The 24,190-nt window shown below is 55.1% G+C and overlaps 1 protein-coding gene across 1 annotated transcript; it reads right to left on the bottom strand.

The window, feature by feature from the left end:
* Positions 1 to 2,431: 2,431 nt before the first annotated feature.
* LOC119105443 (uncharacterized) lies at positions 2,432 to 24,047 on the bottom strand. Its single transcript, XM_037228907.1, has 5 exons — positions 23,944 to 24,047; positions 23,435 to 23,546; positions 4,291 to 4,515; positions 4,089 to 4,197; positions 2,432 to 2,451 (listed from the first exon to the last, which is right to left on the bottom strand). The coding sequence occupies exons 2-5, from the start codon at positions 23,477 to 23,479 to the stop codon at positions 2,432 to 2,434; spliced, it is 399 nt and encodes a 132-aa protein (XP_037084802.1). The 5' UTR covers positions 23,480 to 23,546; positions 23,944 to 24,047.
* Positions 24,048 to 24,190: the final 143 nt, after the last annotated feature.

Raw genomic sequence — 24,190 nt, 5'->3', positions numbered from 1 at the left:
GCGGCGTCGGCTCGCTCTCTGCCGTGTCTGCCGTGACCGTCTCTGCCACTGTCTCCAGCTGCTCCGGCAGCGGCGTGACGTGGTTCAAATCAATGTGGTTCCGTGAACGCGCGGTAACAGCCGTCGCGTCCGGACGAGATCTGCCGCCTGCCAGTATGGACATCCAGCCACGCGGGCCGGGCGCTCCCTGGGGCAGCAGGCCGAGGCGTCGTGCCGCGCGGGGCTCAACCGTTATTGGCCCTTGGCGGCGCTGCTTCCTCGCGGTGCGTTAGGTCGCAAGTCTGGCATACACGCCGTCGCTTCCGTGTTAAGACCAATATTACACATTGCGATAATGCTGCCCCCTCCGCTAGGCTTATCCAGCCGCAGTTCGTTTACAACTCAGTGGGGCGGTCATGAGTTTCCTGCCGTATAATGGCCGCGATGGCGTGTGCATTAATGAGCGGAATTATTTTTTTTGATGAGCTCAAACGCGTTATGCCTGGCATTACTGGCGGCGTAATGCAAGCATACATTTGTTCCAAACTACTTAAGCTTACTACAAACGACACAAACTGAGAACAGACTTCTAGAATCTGGGCAGAATAAAGACGACAAGGGTGCTCCACGTAAGAAAGACCCGCAGCTCCTGTTCCTCGGCATTGGGTATTGAAACTTTTCATGTTAACAGCCTTCGGCATACCAGGAGGCACTGGTTAAGCGACGTTGCTGTGCTAAATAAGGATTCCATTGACGGTAATCAATATTTCAAGCTTTGCTAATCCTCAGTCGTGACAAGGATCAAAAAGGTTCAGCACAACACTACACAAAAAATCACGCATGCTACCGCAGAAAATGCCCCCAATGTACGTAGGCGCATTGGGGTAACTAAGAAATGTAAAAAATCATCCAAACATGCAATCATCGATCAAAGCTCTTGACAGCTTTTCCCTCTTTTCTTGCAAACTAGTTGTGTGAGCGTAGTCCAAGTAAAACATTTCTCCTCCGTAAGAATGTATAACCATAACCCAGGGTGAGGTCCGTCGCTTGTGTCTTGCTCTCCATTGAACACTGTGGGTTTGTGAAGAAGTCGTAAAAAGGCCAAGCAAACAAATCGTGTCGATGCGAAACGTCCTTTTATAGACGACAAGTTGTGTAAACAAGCCAATACCGTAGCATTCGTGACCGGTTTAATGAACACCTTGGGGACGCACGTTTACGGGGAACGCACAAACCGCTAGAACACGTGGTAGATGTATCCGCAGCAATGAAACAAGGCGCAACAACTACCAACTCTAAACGTTGAATTCTAGTGACAGCTAGACAATGCGAACCCCCAAAACTTAGAATCACTGCGCTTTCCGAGTCTTCGCCCTAGGCTAAACATATAGACTTCATCATGGGACAACTTTTTTTGGGTTGTGCCTTTTTCTAAGGTTTCATGTTCATGGCGGCTGATACGCGGTAAACCATGTTCTTATCCGGTACTGTGTAGAACATTGTAAATTTTCGGCTTGGTAAACTTTTCGTAAACTTCAGTCACCCGTGCCGTTACTTTTCATTTACATCCCTTAACGCCGAACCATATGCGGGTTTTTAAAAGCTTGGATTATCTACCTTTCGCAGACTGAAAGGATTTTCTGGATTCCCGAGTCTTGCCTTTTTAGTGTAAAAGTTTGGTGAACCTTTCCGAGCCATCATCACTCTCGAGCACAGCTCGGAATGATGTGCACCGTCAACATTATCGCCATTTAGTATTACAGCGTCGTTCAACCAGTACCTGCTGGTGTATTGAGCGTCGTCGACTCAACATATAAATTTTCAACTCACAATACGGGAAAGATAATTACGTTTTTCCAAAGACTCGCTCCAGTGCAGCAATTACGCTGCAAACACTTTTTTACACCCATTTAGCTTACATCTTCTCACTTATTCAAACCTGTCGCCTACCTGGTGCAGACTGGCATAAATGCCGTTTTTAAGAGATATTGATTAAGCCCGAGAAACATTTTCCTTTCGTCGGTAATTTGCATACCTGTTTGACCATCAATGCAAGGGGTAGACGAACATATGGTGGATGAGGATAAACCGAGCTCAAACCCATCTAGATGAATAAGGTGATGAACCAAGAAATCAATGCCGACTGAGAGCATGTCAAGACCGCAGCTGATCGCGTGGTCCGGCTCACACGATTAGTGAAACAAAGAGAGACCGTGACTTTCTGTTGGTCTTGTTCACTGTCATGCGGTTCCTTGACAGTCCAACATTGGTCGAATATGCAGATTACATACGAGAAACACGACAGGCCGCGCTTGAAACTAGACCAAATTATAATCAACAAAACTGGAGCTGCCGGGCTTACACCACCGCGTATTTCATGGGCTGCAGCCCACCACCAGGCGACAAGAGCTTTGCAGCCCCACGGACCACCGATTCAACCCGTGTGAATAATTCAGACGCAGACCACAGAAGCTGCGACGGGGCGACAACTGACTCGCGCGTCCACTGAGTCACCACCGAACAACTAAGCGCGGGTCTGCCTCTCAGCTGTCTAACGGAGGCGGCACCACATGCAGCCGGGTCGACGTGCGACCTCGCGTGACACCGCAGTATTTCGTGACGTGCCATATGTGGTCGGGAACGACACATCGAATGAATGTCACGTGCGGTGACGGCAGCTTGCAGCTTTGACACCTCAGAAAGGTCGGGCTCTATTATGGCACGATGCCACAGCTTCCAGTGTGCACGCACCGGGTGTAAGGCACTCGCCAATCTAACCTTCCCTCGGAGATGCATAGGTGATGGCTCATGCGATTTCTTCTCCCTTCATCGGCTGGCAAACGAATGCGTTGGGTAGGGGTGACTGCAGAACGGAAGACCGGGGGTGAGACCGGCCAGCACGTGCGCCACCGAGTTCGAGAAGTGGAAAGCAGCTCTCCCCAGGGCTCCACCTGGGACGCGTATGTGCAGTGTGTATGCAATAAAGCCGTGGACACGGTACATTTCAGGATACCACAGGTCAAAGAGATAGGCAGAAGTCTAGACTTGGCATGTTACGCTTTACGACAGTGCTCGCAGCTCACGGACCCCACCATGCGTCAGTTCATGTTACGCTTTACGACAGTGCTTGCAGCTCACAGACCCCACCATGCGTCAGTTCATGTTTTTCAATACATTAGTTGTTCTATCCACGCATTATGCGCCAATTACTCCACACCACACCGTAACAAGCGGCGTGGAATACACGGCCGGACGGGCCCACAAGCACACAGAAGCACAACCGTCATCGCCCGGCGCTCCAGACTCGAGCAGCCCTCGCACTGACGCCCGCACGCCGCCCGCTCTAGGCCTGCCGGCGTCCCTCCGCCGCGGGACATTTGTCCCGGCAGACGCGGCGCTGTCCTCCCGCGCGCGCCACGGACAAGGCGGCGTCCACACCTCCCCAGGCACGAATGACCGCGACGCTGGTCACAATTCCTTTACAAATCGACAGCGGGTGCGCCGTGCCGCAGCACCATCCAGCGCCCAGTCCGTCTCCTACACGAGCCACGCAGCCCATGGTCTAAGACAGCGCCCTCTAAGCCCTCTCGACACAACCTGCGCGCCCGCCGGTCTAGGACCGCCCTCTCGACTCGGTCTCGGCAGCCGACGATTCAGCGGTATGTTGGCACGACTCGCGTGCCTGCACGCCCAGGACCACCCTCGCGATGCGAGCCTCACGCAGCCGCAGGTCCAGGACCATGCTCTCGACACGAGGCACGGCTCCAGACCGAAGATCCCGCCTCCGGTCCAAGACCGTGCTCTGGACAGGAGCGACGCGGCCGGCGGTGCAGGACAGCCCTCTCAACGCGGTTCCGGCCGCTCCCCAGACAGACAACACAGCCTTCGGCCCAGGACCGTCCATCCGGCCGGCCCCGCACCGTCCTCTAACGACGCGGCCAGGTACACTCCTGCGGCCAGGAGTGGCGCGGCCACCGGTGCCGCGGTGCTGCACTGCCAGCCGTCCATCGCTGCGAGCCGTCGCCAGACTCGCTCCCAGCCGTCGGCGCCCGAGTCCGGACGCGGTCCGCCGTTCGTCGCTCACTTGCGCCGGCCGCCCTGCCGCTTACTGGCGGCCGACGACGCCGCCGGGAAGCGCGGCGCCTTCATCTCCACTGTGGGCGTGTTGAGGCTGCTGTTGGCCGGCGCCGTTGCGGTGACAGTGGCCGAGCCGGCGGTCTGGGCGGGGGGAGGGACGGGGCCGGCCGCCGCGGCCGCGCCCAAGGCGGGGGTGCTGGAGCTGGTGGCGGTGGCGGTGGCGGTGGCGGTGGCGGTGGCGGTGGCGGTGGCGGTGGCCGGCGCCAGCACCGGCGCCAGCTCCTCGTCTTCCTCCAGGCCGCACAAATCCGGGAACAGCTGGTCGTCCGTCTCGTTGTTGAACAAGTCCAGCAGGGACGGGTTGTAGGAGACCATTTGCTGGTCCGCCTCGGCGCCCCCACTGCCGCCGCTAGCGCCGCTGCCACCGGCGCTCAGGGCCTGGTCCTGATCCATCAGAATCTGCCGGCACCAACGAGCTTGTCAGACGGCATCGAGACCACGCGGATCCGCTGTTACGCATCTGGCCACACCTTGATCCAGCCATGGAAATGAACGGAGCCAGGCATGGAAACAGACAGGCCACCGCCGTCGCACAGCAATGGCAAGAGCACGTCCTTTTAGGCTGCGGTTCGGCACAGATCGTTACGATTTGGCGAGCAACAGCGATCGGACAGAGCACGAGGTCAAGGCAAGTCACCTACGAACTGGCGCCAAACGATCCTGAAACTACCATAAACTTCAAACGGGCTGCAGGTGTTCGGATAACTTCGGACTAACCAGCGGCACTCGCAACTCTCCAAAACCTCAAGACACAGCCCCGCATCCGTACAGCTGACGACAGCTCATAATGACCGTCCAGACTGTTCCGTCCCATTACCAATGTATAGTATGTTCTAGCAGGACAAAGGATCTTTCAAATAACCTGATTTATGAACGCCACTTGCCGAAAGAGATCCAGTGGCGGTTGACACCGTTTTATAACGGTCTCTGGGAGAACAATCGAGACAACTATAGATGCACCAGTTTCTTAACGGGCACGACGGACGTTGCCACGCGCGCTTTTATATAGCGCCAGCGACTGGGGTGATCATGTAAGACGTCCGGGGCCACGACGCAACAGAGATTCGAACTTGGGCCCAAGGCGCGAGCATTGGATCAAATAATCTGAACAATGCTGAACAACGCTGAGCAATGCTAGAGCTGAACTTTTTCGGTATTTAATACGCATACAAATGCTTGGGTGATAACGTAAATTTACCGAATGACCTCCAAAAAGGGGCCACACTGATCATATATGTAAAAGAAGACTTTAGACATGGACGTATTATTTCATGCAGTGAAGAAAAATATACAGCGTATGTGCTAAATTGCAAAAGCAATAAAGTGCAAGTGCAATAAAGTGCAAGTGCAATTAAGTGCAAGCGCCGATTTTTTCTTTGCCCTTCCAGCCCACACGAAGAGACGTGCCAAAAAGTTGCTTTGCCCATTATTTATTGAGAATCCATGCTGAACAAGAACGCGAGCAGCCTGAACCACAGCATTCAACCTCGTTTCCACCGCCTCATACTGCTCCTTCTGGCGTCTAGTGCCACCTCATCCCATGCAGCCAGAATGGCCTCCTTCAGCTTGCCCACGGTGGGAAACTTCTAGGAGCAATTTCATCAGCACGTTCGGACCGGGCCATCAGTCAGTTTTTCGACCGAGCTGTATGGTGTCTACTCTCTGGTCTTATGGCACGAGACCCAGTTCCGTCAAGCTTCAAGACAGACCGGCTAATGGACTGTTCGTTAAAACGGTTAAAAGAGTGACATATCGCCTCTGTAAACAGTTAAGCACAATCTTGCGCTGCTTAGCACACACTTATTATGACTGACTAGGTTATAAAACGGAAACAGCGGCGCAAGTGATAAATCACGGTCCTCCTTGTCTCACGTGCTGCTGTTATTCGGCAACCCTTCGATCAGCACCATGGATTTAAGTGGCACAGGCGCAGGGAAATGAAGCGTCTCGCATCACGTCATGACATCTCCCTACTTCTCCGGCACATGGAAGGTGTGCATGACGTTTTCGTAAATATCGAAAAATACCCAGGGAAAATATCGTCGCTACAGCTTTTTTTACTCCAGATTTCAACCACGGGCGTAGTTTCCCATTCAGATGGGGAAGAGGCACCCCAGCCCCCCCCCCCTCCTCCAACTTTGAAAGGGAATTCGGTTAAATCCGGGGAGCATCCCGCCTTTTTAGTAGATTTAGGGTGTCGCTTTAGCCATTTTTCTTTTCAACCACAACAACTTAAAGGCACTGCTCCATATTCCATTTCATTTTTCCATGTTCCATTTATGGGGTTTTGAACTGAGGTGGCCATTTTCAGTCATTTATTATTTTTATATTTTCACTGTCATCTTTTCCCCTCAACTCACAGTTATGCCCTTTTCAGTACTTCACATCCTTTTGTTTCCGAGCCAGACGCACTCAAACTAATGCCGACCATTTCGTGTCGCCTAATTCGAAATTACCTAGGTCTGCATGGTGTTAAAGAAAAATCACACGCTTCCACACCACCTCAATGACTGTATTGTGCTCAAGGTCAGGATAATATGGCCATGGCAATGTTCGTGCCTGGAGAACGTCAGCACGAATCGTACCGGTAGCCGGTAGTTGGCTAACGATCAGCTAAAGCCGCTGTTTGAATGCCTCGATCACGTAACGTGTTCTGTGACACAACACGGGCATTTTGGCAGTTGTGCTGGTCATGACGGACATGTCATGTCCGTGTGTGTCACATCCGAATCGAAAGTGTGCCGCAACCGAGAAAGTAAATGCGAGTAAAAAACATGCCATCGCAGACAAATATACCAGAATACCACAAGAAAGGGCCAAGCACACCCACATACCGCTACGAAGAAAAATTGCACGCATAGACACCAACGCCACCGTGGGATGTAGATCCACAAGTAAGTCCACCGTCGGCAGCACGTGCGCGGGACGACGGCCGTTCGCGGGACTCGATCTCCCCGACAATGCAGAGCCACCTTGACAGCCACCAATCCCCCACTCTCATGGGATGCCATGGCTACGTCACAACTATTGATCAGACTTCCAGCGGAGGCCATCGGCAGTAGTCTGGCTCAGCAAGTGCGAACACTATGGCAATTGCCCTCAAACCTCTTTCTGGGACCACAACCTCAATCGTCACGGAGCGCATTTCGACGCGTCACGGTGCCTTAGAATCAAAGGGCAGCCGTGCTCCCTGCTATCCACAGGAAGGAGCAATGCCACAGGACCGGGAGCCGGCAGCGGCTTCAGACATCTCATCCGGTGGAACATTCGCCCTACAATTGTTTTAACAGTAATTTTGCAGCTTTTGAGGCCAGCATTACCAGGCACCACTGCAGGGCAAGCGGGTAAACTATCCATTAATAAGGGGAGGGAGCTGGTGGAGTCATGAGGCTCTTAGGCTAACGGGGGCAAAAACGTAACTGAGGGGAAACAACGCATGTAACTGTCACACAGCACCGTGTCTTATACTCCTTTGTATTTCGGAAAGCGCCGAATTCTATTCTCAACTTTTAAATTTAGGCCGAGACCAAATACAAACACTCCCTTCCTGCATCCCCCGCGGCAACGCCTGGGAAGGGGGTGATTGAAGAGGATCATGAGAACCACAATGGCCTGCCTCAGGGTACATCGGGGTCATACCACCGCCCTTATGGCGGAGGGAAGGGGGGGGGGGCACAGTATCTGAAGGTGTTAAATGGGTCGTTCAGATATCAGATAAAAAATATCAAGCATGACTAGTGCACATTGTCTCTGTGACAATGGCAAAGGGTCATGCTTTTTGCGACGTATCTGCCTCTGCATCAGGAACAGCATTTCGGCGAGAGTTTCGCTTTGAAATGTTCAGGTAACTTTCAGCCCTTAGCAGGTCGCGGCAAACATATGGGAATCCTGCAACGACCTGGACTCCTGGCTGAGCCGTTGTTTCCTGCATTTACCCCAACCCTCGTCGCACAACAAACAATAAATTGAAAGCTTTTGAGGAAGGAGCCCATAATAAGCGCTATACACATGGATGCACTGCGCTTTGGTATCGGTCATTCTCGTTGTGTTTATTGCGTAAGCGCTTTAAAGGTTGCGTCTCGCATGCGTTTATTCTCAGTCGCTCTTGGCTGGGAAACAATCGAAGAGACCATCTTTTACATTGAGATCATTACTTAAATTTCCGCATTAATGTGGACATCACCATGTTGAGGGGCCTATTCGGGTTTGCAGGGTGCAACATTGGGGGAGGGGGGGGGGAGGAGGAAGCAAATCGACACCCGTGGGTACCCAGTCACTTAGCTTCTGACATTTTCTCTTATTTAACTGATCCGGACATTTCCGGCGTGCCTCTGGCATTAATTCCGTCGGCTCAAATGTTTTCAAGTTCTGCACTGCGCTGACATTTCGTAGTTCCCAGCTTCTGAGGACCGTGACGCCTGGACTCCACAGATCAGCAAAGCCCTCGGAGTCATTCGGTGGGGTCACTGTCCACAGCAGGCGGCAGCGCAGGCCGACTACTCTTGCTTGATGAATGCCTTGCCGTCTTGAGGACTGACGTCCGGTTTACTGTAACCAGACCCGGAAAAGTGTCTGCTTCCTGACGCCATGTTGCGTGCTCCCGACGATAGCCATTTTATACGGCGGCCTTCTGCTTTTAAACAACCCTATCAGCTACCGTGCAGACGACTTTCCGATTGCTCAAAAGCGCATGCCGGAGAAAAAGGACGGAGGCATTCCTATCTCAGCAGCCCATAAAGTGCGGTTTGGATTCGTTTTTGGGATTTCCTTCACCGTTTCCATAATTTTCGGTTGTTACGAAAGAGGTCACCGCTTGGACTTAGCACAACGCTAAGCGACTGGGACAATAACCCTTGAAATCTATTTCTTCAGTAATCATGCAGCATTGCCGACCTAACCCCATCCAGCCTCTCACCTCTGACGGGCTCATATGTTCACAGCCATTGCCCACATACCTATGCAAAACTAAGCGATGTTTAATGTTAATTGTGCATCGAAAATCGCAGCCTTCGTATCAAAGTCGGTGGATTACGGGGAAGGGAGAGCGGGGGGGGGGGGGGGGGGCAGACACCGCTCCTCCATTATCGGAAACCTGGAACATTTGACATATTTGACACGGCCACAGCATGCGGAATCAGTCACCGATGGGTCGTGGCTACGATCCCAGTGTACAGCAAAATTTCTGTGAAAGCAAAATGCCCCTTAAGCACCCAAGAGCACCAAGCGTGGCCAATCCTATGTGAATATGCTGCATCATAAATTCCAAGACATCGAGGAGGATGCTAAAACATCATGAATGATGAAAGCTATTTTACTTCAGGGCATTTCAAAGTGTCTGGCAAGGTAACTCAGATGTACGCAATGCCATATACACATACAACGTTATACAACACTAAACAATGTGTCCAACATATGCATACAATACAAAATACAGATTTAGCAATGCAACTCAGACGTCAAGACGCCAAACAAGGTCAAGTTTCGCTCAGAGCCTTAAAGCGAGTGCTCAACATTTTAATGGGGTTTTAAAATGAAACAACAGCCATTTTGAAAATCATTCAGCGCAGTTCACAGCCCTACCATTCTTAAAACATATAACCTCTAATCTCGGAGCTGTATACCCGCGAAAATGTGCATACCATTTCGTGCGCACTATTTCCAGGTTGCCCCGGCATCTATGACGCCATACTAATGTCACTCAATCTCTCACATTCCACTGGCCATGCAGCATTCAACGTCAAGAAAAAGAGACTGTCGAGCTGCTCACATATGACGGTCGTGAGCATTATCTCCAGACATGACAGCCGTCAATTGGCACTCTGCCAATGTTATTCCAGTCTTGCAAGCTTCTAACGCGAATTACGTTTCGTGCTATATAATGCAAGAATGTTTGCATTCTTCCTAGTTCTTACGAAACAAAACTTGTAGTCGAATGACTTAAGAAAAGCGCTAAAACCTACCATACGAATACAAGTCAACACCCTTAACTCACGGACAAATATGCTAGAACACCAACAGAAAGGGCCAAAACATGAGCACGTGCCGACATTTGCCTCAGCGAACACCTCCAGCCCGTGCTACCTCTCAGGAGATCACAGGTCTACCAGTGGTTGCTGTCACACGATCATTCCATGACGCGATGAAACAATGACGTATTGAGAAGCATATTTACTAAATAGACAAATCGTGTTGTCTAGGGCAGTCTTTTCCACTTAAAAGCATATCAAATGTTATAAGTGAGCTTAATTCACCACATCCGATGTTTGTTTCAATAGCCTCACATGTAGAACGCCTGGAGTTTTCTTAGGAAATCACGGTATGGCTAGCTGTGCGCCGGCATGGCCTGTCAACCAACGTTCATCGCAGCAAGCCAGCGGTGGACAATTAAACTTGCCAGAAGGCGCGCAAAATGACACGCCTAACACAATAATTGCGAACTATTACCAACGCATCCAAGTGTTGTCTTAGGCAGAACTGGCATCTGCTCAATATGGCCGAAGCGCCCTGCAGTTACTGGACGACCTGCAGATTCTCTTACGTGCCGAAAGACGGAAATCCACGCAACGACCAATATTTTATCGCCAGCGGAACGTTACCTCACTAACAGGCGAAGTCGTTTAAATGAAATACAACAAATACACAGCACACAATTGTATGAACATTATTAAATGATAACATCTCAAAGCTAAGTGGAAACGCTACCGAGTAAAAACATACTTGATCACATGAACTCTAGAAATGCTAAAAATGTCCCAAAAAATATCCACGCTAGCGCTGCCCGCCAAGAAACTGTTCCCAACCCTTGGCAGTCTGCAAAACGAACCGCTATGTACTGTCTGTAGACGAGCGCGAGGTACAGCGAGAAGAGTTCAGGTGCAGGTCGATCGAGGCGGCACAAGCAAGGGAAAACCACTTAGTAAGATTTGAGAATCCAGTTTACCTTTGAAGATGTTTCTCAGAAAGAGCAAATCATGTTGCACTCTCGTGCAGCTTGGAATGAGATTTTGAAATGAAGCAGAAGGCTTTCATAAGAAAGAGAAGCTGTTTGCTCGGATAATGTGCGAGTGAGCAGCCATATAACAGACTTGTGCTTCACCCCACCGCTCCACACCACGGGAATTGATCACCCCCGTCCAGACCACGCTGCATTCTTCTAAAACCAATCGCACGTTTGCAAACGTATGCCGCACAAATACGAGATAAGCCATTGTAGTGCCGATTCCCTCAAGTGGTATGATTGCCTTCGCTTGTGGATCACAGGCTCACGACTGACGCCCTGAAAAGCAGCCGAATAGTTGGTGTAAATGGCTATCCGTCCAACATGGCCTCCAAGCCGATTTCAGGCAAACATAAGTTAGTACCGCATGAACGCTTAGGAATAAATCCATGCTGATGATGACACAACACCGGCGAGATGTGGTGGAACAGCTAACCATACGTGACCCATTCCAGTATCTTTCCAAAGAGTGGCAGCAGGGTATACCTCTGTAACTTGCCGGTTCCTTTTTGCCACCTTTCTTATAAATTGGTGCGATGCTTGCCTCCTTCCACACCCACGGGAAGACACCAGAGCCCACAGTGAGTCCACCGGAACTCATAGAACTCGCCCGCGCACTCGGTGATTACATGAACACTGATGTCAGCCCCACAGGTCTTGTTGGAAATGACCATAGTAAGCGCAGATGGCAACGCGGCCGCAGAGACTCGCAAGCGGCCCAGTGATTCGACTGGACAGCATGGTGCATCTGGAGGGTTTTGCACATGGATATCGGTCAATTTCAGAGCGAAGGCACCAGCCAACGCAGCAGCGCGAGCCATGTCATCCGACACGAGAGTCCGTTCAGAGCTACGCACGACTGCGTGACTTCTTCGTACGCATTTTAAAAACGACCAGTACCGCTTGGGATTGGTGCTGAAGTCATCGGTGAGATTGTGTAAATATTGAGAGTACTTGGACTTGGACACGGATTTCAAATCACGTCTCCTGTTCGCAAACTCAGCCGCGGAAGCCGCGCCGGGTTTCCCCCGCAGACGTCTGAAAGCTGCCTTTTTCAGCCGGAGAGCAGATCGCACCGCACCGCCGAACCAGGGGAGGGGGGGGGGGGGGGCAGTCAACACCGGGGGATCACAATGGGAACGTGGTGAGCGATGGTCGACTCAAGCAGCGTGCAATTGTCCACTGTTTGGTCAACTCCGGCGTCCTCCAGCAGCTCTCGCGGGATCAGGGAGACTCCAGCGCAGACCGTTCAAGTCAGCCCTCTTATAATCAATTATGGAGTTGACATATTTGATCACAGTCGCCGCCTGACCACGGGCCGACTGCTTACAGGAACACTGAGGATGGCAATGGTCCCTTTGCGGTCTGAATTCAGAAGACCGTCCTGCACGTCGACCTGTGATGGTATGCATCAAGGCAGTACTGGGTCCAAAATGTTTTCTTCTCTAGAGGGTTGACAGACCCACTGCTTCGGACCCAGCAAGTCGCACACGTCGACGAACCTGGTGGTATGATTCGACGCTCTCCACAGGTCGGCAGCGGCACCACCGGCCGCTGGTGTCCGCTATATTTCAGGGAGGTTGAAATCTCCGACGGCGACTGTTTTGCAGTTTAGCGGCTGCACCGCTGACAGAGCAGCAGCTATTCGGTCAGTTGCAGGGTCATCACCAGACGCGGTAACACACGGCCAGTCACCGATGCACCCTGCAGCCGGATCAGCAGCACCTCGGCGTTGGCCGGGTCTGACAGGCGCGGCGGCAGCAGAGCCGTGCGGACGGCGCAGGCCACGCCGCCACCTAAATACCCACGATCTCGACGGAACCAGGTGTGCCGCTGGAATCCGACATCGGGCTCGGAGTCTAACACTGTGTCGTTCACCCAGGTTTACGATATTGCTACCACGCCGCAGCGTCCCAGGGCCGGGACACACACACGGAGATCGCCCCTACCACGTCGCAGCGTCCCAGGGCCGGGACACACACGGAGATTGCCCAGTTGCTTCTTTAGGCTGCGACCGTTTGCGTGGTATGCGGTGAGCGTTCCCGTCCTTGCAGCAGGCGCCGCCAGCCGTGCCACCGCACTGTCCGGACCCGGGTTCAGTTCGATGGCACCAGCCAAGCCGAGCAGCTCACGATCCCACAATCGTTCCAGCCAGAGGGTCGCCACAGTTTCGCCGCGTGAGAAAAATCGCAGATAAAAACAGAAATCGCTGGGCAACCGTGCAGCCTATGACGCACGAGCTGCGTACGAATGTGAGCCGTTCCAGCAGGTGACATCGGTGCGGCAGTCCACTGATCTAGCTACAAAGTAAAATACGGTGGCCAGCAGCTTGAGACATTTTATTGAGATGTCTCAAAAATAACTAAAACCATTCCCATCCAAGAAGTGTACAATTCTTAGCACCCAACCGTTCGATGGTTGTAAGATCATGCTGATGCACGATACATTGCCACTTAAGGGGTAGTCGGGCATTGCTGACCGATACACACGAAACATCCCCACTGCGCTGCTACCATATCGCCCAGCGCGCTGCCACGGTGACAACGCGGTTATCATGACACGAAATAACTCGGTTGTAACGCCATGACACCATGGCGCGACGTTCGGTAAGTGTTGCCAGGTCCCTGAGTATTACACACAAACACGGAGAAAGCCTGTCGCGTTGGATATGCTCGGACGCCCATCTCACACCAGTGCATGATACTCTCAACCAGCGCAAACGCAGTACAGTTGTAGGATGTTTCTAGTAAGGTAGTTGGTAGCACACGGACAGGACCAAATTTTGGCAAGGTATAGCTTTACTGGTAAAGCCATAAGTAGCGCACGTCTTCGTACCAATTTACAAGGCACGATGGCTGATCTGCTTCATCTGCTAGAAAAAAAATCATTTATTTCTCACCTCAGTTCTCAGCCGTTTATCGTGCCCCTCTTCCCGCTTCCACCGCCCGCCCACTTGCGCATCTGACCGGCCCCCACTGACCGCTGACCGGCGGATGTCCCGGCCCGCAGTCAGCAGCAACCCACATCGGAAACGCCCCGCCCCGCCCCCCCCCCCCTCCCCCGCGCGGGGGTAGCAGTGCATTTCCACGAACACCGGCACCACAGAGAATAGACGCTTCGCACACAGCTCCGCGCTGTCCACTCGCTACCGAAGACTTCCCGGGCGCAGTCATTACGAGCCGACGCAGAACCCACACGAGCCGCGGCGGATGAAATATCGACCGCAACACCCGCGCTGGCCGGTGGTAAAGGCCGACCGTTCTGGTGAGCGGGGTGAGAGCGGACGGCTGCAGCGGTCGGCGCTGGCGGGCTCCGGCCAGTCCGAACTGCTCTCACCGCGGCCGGCCACGAGTGAGCGTCAAGTTCTGACCGTATGACCTCTGGGGAGGCCTCTGAAGAGGCCTCAGTACGGCGGTGGCCCGCCGGCCGCCCCGTACCGGCACAGGCTCGGCGGCGGCAGAGCCGGCTCAGCCGCCGTCCGTCCACCACATGAGTCTGAGGCGGGTCCAGTCGAGCCCGCCACCGATAACAGACGCGCGTGACAGACTCGCGCCTGTCACTCGAATCTGTCACTCGCGGATCCATCGATACCAGCACGGCCTTACCCCTTGCTCCAGCGCCTTGGCAGCGGCTTTAAAACTCAGGCGCCCGCTCGATGCAGATTACCATCCACTGGTTGGCTTGCGTTCTCTCGGAAGCTCATCAAAAATTATGCTCATGATAATGGCCATCAGGGTTGGCGCGATAAGGTGGAGTGACTTGTTCCCATCACTTATTTGTAAGACTAAAACATTAATCTCTGCAAAAAATGATCTAAATTCATAAGGGTGCGTTCCAAGGACTTCAATTTCAGCTCGCCTCAATACTGGAATGGAGTGTACATTTCCGTGAATGGCGCACTGATGAAAGAACCCCAGACGCCGTAGGCAGCAACAGTATCCGGCGCGCACAATGGCATCGAACGGGCCTTTGAGGGTTGTGCGCTATGCTTTAAACCCGGATGGTATTGTCTGGACACATGCGCTGCAGCTGGAGTTCAGTATACAACTTTGCGCCAGCTCCGTGGCAAGGGAGCAGATGAAGAGGCATATAATAGGTCCGATAGGTATGTCTGTCCATACGTCTCATAAAATAACAAAGTACCGAGACAATTACTTTGAATACAGGTAGCCGTAGGCGCGCGTACTTTTGATACATGCACCTCTCCGCAGCTTTGTATGGCAACGGAACACGCACAAGTAAGCCGAAGTGCCCCGAGGGATCATTTAGCTACAAGCTTCGCGCAGCATCCCCGTTATTCGCTTTCATCCAATCCGAGCTGCAATGATAAGATGTCTCAAATAGCCGTCGGCCAAACGACGCCCCTCGGGCACTTCCATACAAGAACCCAAATGGCCAACGGGCAACTTAAATTCCGGTCCGTATACCGCATATTCAAATTATTCTTCCGGAGCTATCTCAAGCACACAGCTTTACGCGAGACAATATCTCATGCTTCCCATCGAATTCCACCCATCGAATGGATTCTAGCCTTCACTGTCATCAGCCTTCAGCGGATCTGACGACGCGTCGGCAGTAAAGATGTCAATGTGAAGTGTGACTGTCATCAAGCGTCAGCGGATCTGACGACGCATCGGCAGTGAAGATGTCAATGTAAAGTGTGACTGTCATCAAGCGTCAGCGGATCTGACGACGCGTCGGCAGTGAACAGGTCAATGTGAAGTGTGACTGTCATCAAGCGTCAACGGATCTGACGACGCATCGGCAGTGAAGATGTCAATGTGAAGTGTGACTGCCATCAAGCGTCAGCGGACCTGACGACGCATCGGCAGTGAAGATGTCAATGTGAAATGTGACTGCCATCAGGCGTCAGCGGACCTGACGACGCATCGGCAGTGAAGATGTCAATGTGAAATGTGACTGCCATCAGGCGTCAGCGGATCTGACGATGCATTGGCAGTGAACAAGTCAATGTGAAGTGTGACTGTCATCAAACGTCAGCGGATCTGACGACGCATCGGCAGTGAAGATGTCAATGTGAAGTGTAATGATGCGTACCAGCCTCAAAAGGTTACAATAACAATAGTTAATTGGCCATGGTGTTCGCTTCCATCACAACATAATTTATGCACTCATCCAGGATTGGTCTCGCGAAATGTGCTGACCTGACATGACATTATACGGGCAGCAATGTGATGGATTGCGGTGCAAAAACAAGTTACGAACGATGTCTTTTTTCTTGTTTTTTGTTCTTTTCCCAACGCTGAAAGCGCTTATTCCCTAGCCAAAGACGAATCACAACTCAAACACAATCACACGAAGTGAGGTAAAAACAAATACAAACACAAATGTGCCACTTGAACACTTGACAAATATACTGATATTGCCATCTCATACGCCATGCATTTAATGGGACGTGACCCCAAATGTATCAGTGAATCGATATTAAATATGTGTCATGGTGTATTTTCTCCATAACAATCGTACACTGGCACATAAAGGTGTTGCACCATTTAGTTAAATGGGTATAAGGTAAATTATTACATTATGCGACCTGTGATGAGCTCTAGTGACCTCAATAATGGCAAATATGTATAAACAATGTGTGATCAGAGCTCGCATCGACGAGGGCTTTCCAATCGTGTTCTTGTTTCCTTTCTAGCGCTCATAATTCTCGAGATCATGGGGGGAGCAGTGCTCGCGAGCCCACCGGCCGGGCAGATACCTGTTTCCGGCCGGTCGAGCGGAAGTGAACGAGGGAGCTCGGCCCAAAGGCTGCCCCCTGGGTTGTATCGCTGAGCACGTGCGCGGCGTCCACTGAGACCTGACCGCCGCGGCCGACGACGTACACCACTAGGCCGAGCCTGCAAAAAGCTGTGGGAACGACCGTCGCCGCCGCAACCCCGGAGCCTGACCGGGCCCCAGCGGCGACGGGGTGTCCGCCCTCCCCCACCCTCCACGCACTAGGGCGCGCCTGCATCTGCACCGGTGATATTGCCGATGCGGCCGCCGCTCCGCTCGCCCGTTTCTAACCGGTGGTCTCGGTTTGTGGTACGAGCGGCGACGCAGAGCGTGCTTGCGATCGATCATTTTTGCTGGTGCACCACGCGGGATGAAGATCGCTTCCCCGCGATCCCGCCTGGGCGGCCGCCGGCCCCGGGCGCGACGCCAGCGAGCCGGACGCGCGCGCCGGCCCGAGCCCGCAACCACTGCCGGCCAACCGCGGCCCGCCCGCCGCTCTCCCGAGTGGCGGCGGCTCGCAGCACGCTGTCACGAACGGCGGCCGTTCAGCGCGAGCCGCCGACTCGATCCGGCATCGACCGGCGACACGCCATCGGGTCAGTACGGTGCCGCGCCGGTCCCCTCAGACCCGGGATCAGCGGCCGCTGGGCATCAGGCCCGGCCGCCGCCGCCGGTTACAGTTCCACGACACTAGTCAGCGACGAAGACTACCACCGACAGCAATGCTACATTACTTCTACTGTCAATACTTGAACACGACATAAGTGCTAAACTTATAATAGTCATTACCTCCCCTGTAAAACTTACACAGCCATTGCTTATACACGGCATTACTTCTACTGCAAAGACTACACGCCAGTGTACAGCAAAAACTTGCGGTTAAGTCTTCGCTGTAGAAGCAATGACTGATATATAATTTGGGGCATGAGTTGTGTCGTGTAATGCGGATGCCGTGTATGAGTTTTTACAGTACAAGGAATTTCGTGTATAAATGGACGTCGTTAAAGCCTGCGGTAGAAGTAATGTTGCGTATAAAAAGCCTGCAGAAGTTTTTCAGAAGCAATAATGTCGCGTTTAACTGGTGTCGCAGTACTCCTGCCGGCAGGGGTTTCGCCGTAGCACTATCTAGCCAGCTCGGCGCCGCGCCGTGGGGGCCAGCGGCCGTCCCAACACCGGCCCGCGTGCGACGCGCCCGCTCGGGTCACGCTGGCCGGTCCGGGCCGCCGCCTGTGTCGCCCAAAACGGTCTCCTGCATCGAAGTCGGTCTCTTGTCACCCAATGTCGTCCTCCCGGCTGGTCTTAACCGCAGACTCCGATCGGTCCCCGTCGAAGACTCGACAAGTCCCGTCAGACCTCGATCAGAACAGACCGGACCAGTCCCGTCAGAGCTAGACCAGACCAGAACAGACCAGACCAGTCCCGTCGGACGTCGACTAGAACAGACCGGACCAGTCCCGTTAGACGTCGACCAGAAGAGACCCGAACAGACCAGACCAGTCACGTCAGACCTCGACCAGAACAGACCAGACTAGTCCCGTCAGATCTCGACCAGACCAGTGCTCGTCACAGACCGCGACCGGTCCCAATCTGAGGGAATGACCTACGAACGAGTGCCAACCTGACCGCCGTTTCCACGTCCTGGTGTGCGCCGTATCCGGCGAGGAAATACATTCAGTGCAGGCGGATGGCAGCCTGGGCTGACTGAATACAGTAGCTTAACATACTCATAATAACAAGTCAGACGTGCGGTGAAATAGGCAGCCTGTTCTGTAGGCTGTGCCGTCTGCATGGCTACCACGTGTCAGACGTGTAGTAAGATAGGCAGCCTGTCCTGCAGGCTTCGCCGTCTGCACGGCTACCACGTATCAGAGGTGCGGTGAGATAGGCGGCCTGTTCTGTAGGCTGTGCCGTCTGCACGGCCGCCACGTGTCAGACGTGCGGTGAGATAGACGGCCTGTTCTGTAGGCTATGCCGTCTGCACGGCGACCACCCGGGAGCACGGGTACCAGTGTAACACACCAAATATTACGCATGTTTGGAGTTGTTTCTCGTACCTGTCTGAACCGACTGCTTTCAATGACGCACGTGTAGTACGTCTGTGGAGAGAAGAAAGCGGGCGGCCCTGGCCTTGAGCCGTTCCGTCTGCACTGGTCACCGCCATGACAGGCGGGTGACGTGGTCAGGGTACGCGGCACTGGCTGGCTCGGTATCCGGCGCCGCCGCCGCAGACGCTTAGTCCGCTCCCTGGTGCCCGCGGCGAGGCGCCAGCGGAAGGCGCCGCCAGACGCTGCTGGGTTAGGACGCCCGCCGGCCCTCATTCACATGCGTCGGCTGCACCGACTTAAGTAGAATTTCGTCTCCGCATCTCCGCTCCATGAACGAGTTGCATGCAGCACGCGACACGGGGGCTGATAAAACCTGGCGCCGCTGCACAATACATGTTTCCACTTGGACACACCGTTCAACAATCTTAAGGGGACATTGCAAAATGTTTCCAGTCGTGTGGGGAAGCAGCTGGCGACACTTCCCGCGCGCGGTCCAGGTACCTCCGTAGCAAAACCAAACAAAACAGGCATAACTGATCGGTGCTCTGTGGTCCGACAATATAGATATGGATTCAGTACCATTCGGCGCACGTCCCCGTCACGGAAACTATTAAGAAAATCAAACAAAAAGCTCCGCTTCACTGGCAGGCGTATGTCCCAAGAATCACCTAGCTGGCGTAAAGGAAGCAACGCAAGTCGTCCACGTCCCGTCGAATGGCATGCTATAGAGAAACGAATTCCGACGCATGCTTTCATCAAAACGCGGTCAGACGGTGGGCACGTCTCGTAAAATTCAGCGCACAAAATATGACAAACACTGAAGTGGAGAGTGGGAGCAGAACTTGATTGCATTTTGGCGATATACTTTATCTGCACACAGCATAACCGTGTTATGCCATTTTGCTACTGATACTATCGTGATGTTCTGAACCAGGACGTGTAAACTGAATACATAAATGCCGCATATCAATGTTTTTTCCAGCCGTGTAGCGGTTGAAAATTACTCGCCCCAATGCGCTAACAAACTCGTTGGCTTTTCGAAGAATGAGGTGGCAAAATCAGCGCACCAGACCTCAGTAAAGGCCGTTGACAGCTCATCTGATCTGCATGATGTACGTCGTTGCTCTGTTTGGTCTTGTACGAATCCGCGTGTACTGGAAACCTTTTAGTTGTCAGGTGCAGCATGTAAGCACGCGAGCAAAACTGAGGGGAAGTCCATCGCTTTCGCTTGCTAGGTTTCAAGCGGCGAGTTCTTGGCGTGGCCGGCTCACATGGCATCAGCTGACAGGAGAGCATGCTTGGCGCCAGTCAGCTGGCCGTGAGCGGGCGTCCCGGCGAGGTCCGGCAGTCCACCGGTCCGGCAGCCTCCACCACCGCGGCCCCCAGTTACGCCGCGCGCCTGCGGACCGCGCGTCTCGCTGATGACGCGGCGGCGTCCGCGTCGACGGCCGCCGGTGAGACGTGCTCTCGTCCGACCGGCGCACGTCACCATCAGCGGCCGACGGGCGCCGGTGAGACGTGCTCTCGTTCGGCCGGCGCACGTCACCATCAGCAGCCGACGGGCGCCGGTGAGACGTGCTCTCGTCCGACCGGCGCACGTCACCATCAGCGGCCGATGGGCCGTATGACAGATCAGCGGGCGTTACAGTAACTCAATGAACTGCGATGATTCGTCGCGCATGGCGCAGTTTCCAGGCCGGCGGCGACCATCCACTTTACCGCGCCCGAATCGAGTTTGGGGCGCAGCGCCGATTTGTCACAGGAAGAGCGGAGTCATGGTCCATAAATTCCTGGCCTCTGCTTGATGAAAAATGGCGCGGACATTTTGGCGCGGTGTGGGCGGATTCCTGAGCCGCCGCATGCGTGTCGGCGACATCGCCGATGCGGGCCCCACATCCCAGAGCACAGTCGACTCTCCATGACCGGCGCCTGTCAAGCCGGGCTGAGCCATGTCACGTGGGGAGTCCATCCGCCTCGCCGCGGGGACGGGAAATCACAGACAGCCGGCCGCACAGCGGCGCCGGTCCAGCGCGGGGGGCAGGGACACCGCCTGACACCGGACCCCTCACAGGGAACAGGCACACCGCCTGACACCGGACACCTCACAGGGAACAGGCGCACCGCCTGACACCGGACCCCTCACAGGGAACAGGCACACTGCCTGACACCGGACCCCTCACAGGGAACAGGCACACCGCCTGACACCCAACCACGCACGAGGAGCAGGGACGCCGCCTGACACCGAAACACGCACGAGGAGCAGGGACACCGCCTGACACCCAACCACGCACGAGGAGCAGGGACGCCGCCTGACACCGAAACACACACGAGGAGCAGGGATGCCATCTGACACCGGACCCCTCACAGGGAACAGGCACACCGCCTGACACCCGGCCACGCACGAGGAGCAGGGACGCCGCCTGACACCGGACCCCTCACAGGGGCCTGACACCCGACCACGCACGAGGAGCAGGGACGCCGCCTGACACCGAAACACGCACGAGGAGCAGGGACGCCGCCTGACACCGGGTCCAGTGGCGTGGCCGGCCCGCCGCCGGCAGCCGTCGCCACTGACGCGCCTGCCGGACATCGCCAGACCCCAATCGGTCCAGCTGTCGGCGTCCCGCTGGGGCGCCCCTCCCGGAGCACATCCGAGCGTACGGCTGACAGCGGCCTGCCGCACGAGCCCGCCACGTGACATTCTTCGTCGGCCGATCGAGTCGCGCTTCCGATTTGGGGTGCACGTGTGCGCAGGCCATCAGGCACGTGTGCACAGGCCCGCAGGCACGGGTCGTCGACGGCGGAGCACTCTTGCAGGAGCACTCCCGCTGAGTGGAACAGCAGACCGGCAAAGCGGGTAACCGGCTGAATACAGCCGGCGGGAGCGGCGCATGGCCGTCCCAGCTGAGTGAGACCCACATCAACGGACAACACCATTATTCCATCGCACACCAAGTGATTACATAGCACGTTCTACTCGTCCCCCCCCCCACCGCCCCGCAATGCGGGTCTCTAGGTCACGGGCCACCGTGTCAGATCACGGGTTTTGGTAGGATCACTACCCACGGGTCAGTTCACGGACCACGGACCACGGACCAGATCACAGACCACGGGCCAGACCATGGGTCACGGGCCAGATCACGGAACACGGACCGGATTACGGCCATGGACCAGGTCACCGACCATGGGCCGGATCACGGGTCATGGACCAGATTTCAAACTACAGGCCCAATCACGGACCACGGATCAGATTATGGACCACAAATCAGTTCAGATCACGGTTCATGGGCCAAATCAGACCACGGGCCAGATCACGGGCACGGACCAGATCACGGGTCGTGGACCAGACTAGGGGCCACGGGCCAAATCCGGGGTACGTGTCAGTCAAGGCGACGGCCGCCCCAGACGACGGGCAGACAGCGGACGCCTGCCGCCTGCCGCCTGCCGCCTGCCGACGCCGACGGAAGCCACGCGCCAGCGGCCGGAACCCGCCCACTTCCGGCGAAGCCCCGCCCTCATTACGTCTGACGAGCCGCGAAACGCTACCCGCAGCCTGTCGGGTGTTGTCTACAATTGCACGCGGCTGCAGCAGCCGCCTGCTCTCGAGCCACAACGAAGCCATTGCGTACTGCCAATATCCTCGGACCGACCCAATATGACGATTGCAATATGGGAGGCAAGACCAGGAGGCTTACAGGATGCCCTAAATAGCCATCACGCGTCTAGACACCGGCCACACCACGGACGCAAGAGCGTGGTAAATACCTAACCCGGCCGAAGTTAGCGTCGGTAGGACATAAAAGGCCGCACTATGACGAATGTATAGCAAAATAATCACCAGGCGAACGCAACACCAAAACGTTATCGTGACCCACAGGTGTGCGTCATTGGGACTCGACAACGGACCCAGCTGCCGAAGGCATGTGGCGTCGCCTGCCCCACACTTTGGCGGAGCGGGCGGGCAGCGCGAGTACATCACTGTGGCTTGGAGTCTTCCCCTACATACATTCAGTTGCCCAGCGCCATTTCCTTCTTAACGCTCACTTCCTTCACCCATGTGCTCTGCCCTCCCAGAACTGTTCTAAACGGAGCTGGTGGCACCACACGAGCTGGAGCTGTTTCCAAAGTTAAGGCTGAGCGGTTCCGGTGCAGCCACGGTCAAGCAAACGACAGCGCGGCGCTCACAACGGAACCGGCACAACCATCCGTGGTGGGTCACCTCCGTCTCGATGAGTGCCGAATGCGTGGAGCCTGCGACACGGCGATGGGCAGGCCGGCGGTCCGAACCGAGCTGGTGCCGCCAGCTCGGTGGGGCCTGCCGCTGAGGGCCGAGACGGCACCGGCCGACCGGCGGCAACCCAGGCGTGACCAGCGACCGGCCGCCACCGCCCGACGCCGCTCTCGGCCGCCGGCACGACAGGGTGCAGGACGACACGGGACGACATGGAACAACATGGCCGCAGTGGGTACAAGGTGCAGGATGACACGGGACGACACTGCCGCGGTGTGAGGCCGCTGCGGCAGGCACACTCACGTTCTGCATGGAGATGGTGTCGATGGGCCAGTTGGGGCTGCCCATCAGGCCGCGCAGGCCGTCCAGATCGGCCTGGATGCTCTCCAGCAGGCTGTCGCACAGCACCGGGGTCCTGGCGATGACGGCACGAGGCGGTCGGTCAGAGGGCAGGGCACGCCGCCAGACAGGGCGCAGCAAGCTGAACGGTAGACTGGTCAGGGCAGTCCGAGCCCAGTCAGCTGACGCACGGCTTGGGCTACAGTCGGGGAGGGGGAGGGGGGGGGGGGGACAAGGGAGTCGGACGGAGGTCGCCAGGACACCAGTTGCCGTTGGGGAGCTCCGATGCTTGAGTGACATGACCTTGGTGAGGCTAGCCTCGTTCAGAGCTGGTCGCAAAACCGCCAGCTTGGTGTCGCCGCAATACAAAGGGCGATGCACATGTACATATGGGTGCTGGAAGGTGCTGAAAGGCGCTGTGAAGGCGATACTGTGGCGCTGACGACTGGGGCCGCAAGCGGACCTCTACTCACGGCTCAGTGCTGGCTTCCGAGGGCAGCGCCACGACTGAGTCCTGCTGCTGCTGCTGCTGCTGGGCCTCCTCCTCTGCTGCTGCTGCTGCTGCTGCTGCTGCTGCTGCTGCTGCTGCTGCTGCTGCTGCTGCTGCTGTTGCTGTTGTTGTTGTTGCTGCTGCTGCTGCTGCTGCTGCTGCTGCTGCTGCTGCTGCTGCTGCTGCTGCTGCTGCTGCTGCTGCTGCTGCTGTTGCTGGTGCTGCTGGTG

Source organism: Pollicipes pollicipes, unplaced genomic scaffold, assembly GCF_011947565.3.
Source record: "Pollicipes pollicipes isolate AB1234 unplaced genomic scaffold, Ppol_2.1 Scaffold_6138;HRSCAF=7277_pilon_pilon_pilon, whole genome shotgun sequence".
Taxonomy (NCBI): Eukaryota; Metazoa; Arthropoda; class Thecostraca; order Pollicipedomorpha; family Pollicipedidae; genus Pollicipes; species Pollicipes pollicipes.
The sequence above is the reverse complement of the archived record's forward strand: the minus strand, read 5'-3'. Positions and strand labels throughout refer to the sequence as shown.

What these genes read in the sequence shown, in the direction of transcription:
- LOC119105443 (XM_037228907.1), bottom strand. Translation starts at nt 23,479, where the DNA reads ATGGGCAGCCCCAACTGGCCCATCGACACCATCTCCATGCAGAAC. An exon ending in ACACCATCTCCATGCAGAAC is followed by an intron (nt 4,516 to 23,434) that starts GTGAGTGTGCCT and finishes TGGTGCCGGCAG; the next exon opens with ATTCTGATGGATCAGGACCA. An exon ending in GGCGGCGTCGTCGGCCGCCA is followed by an intron (nt 2,452 to 4,088) that starts GTAAGCGGCAGG and finishes GCCCCGTCGCAG; the next exon opens with CTTCTGTGGTCTGCGTCTGA.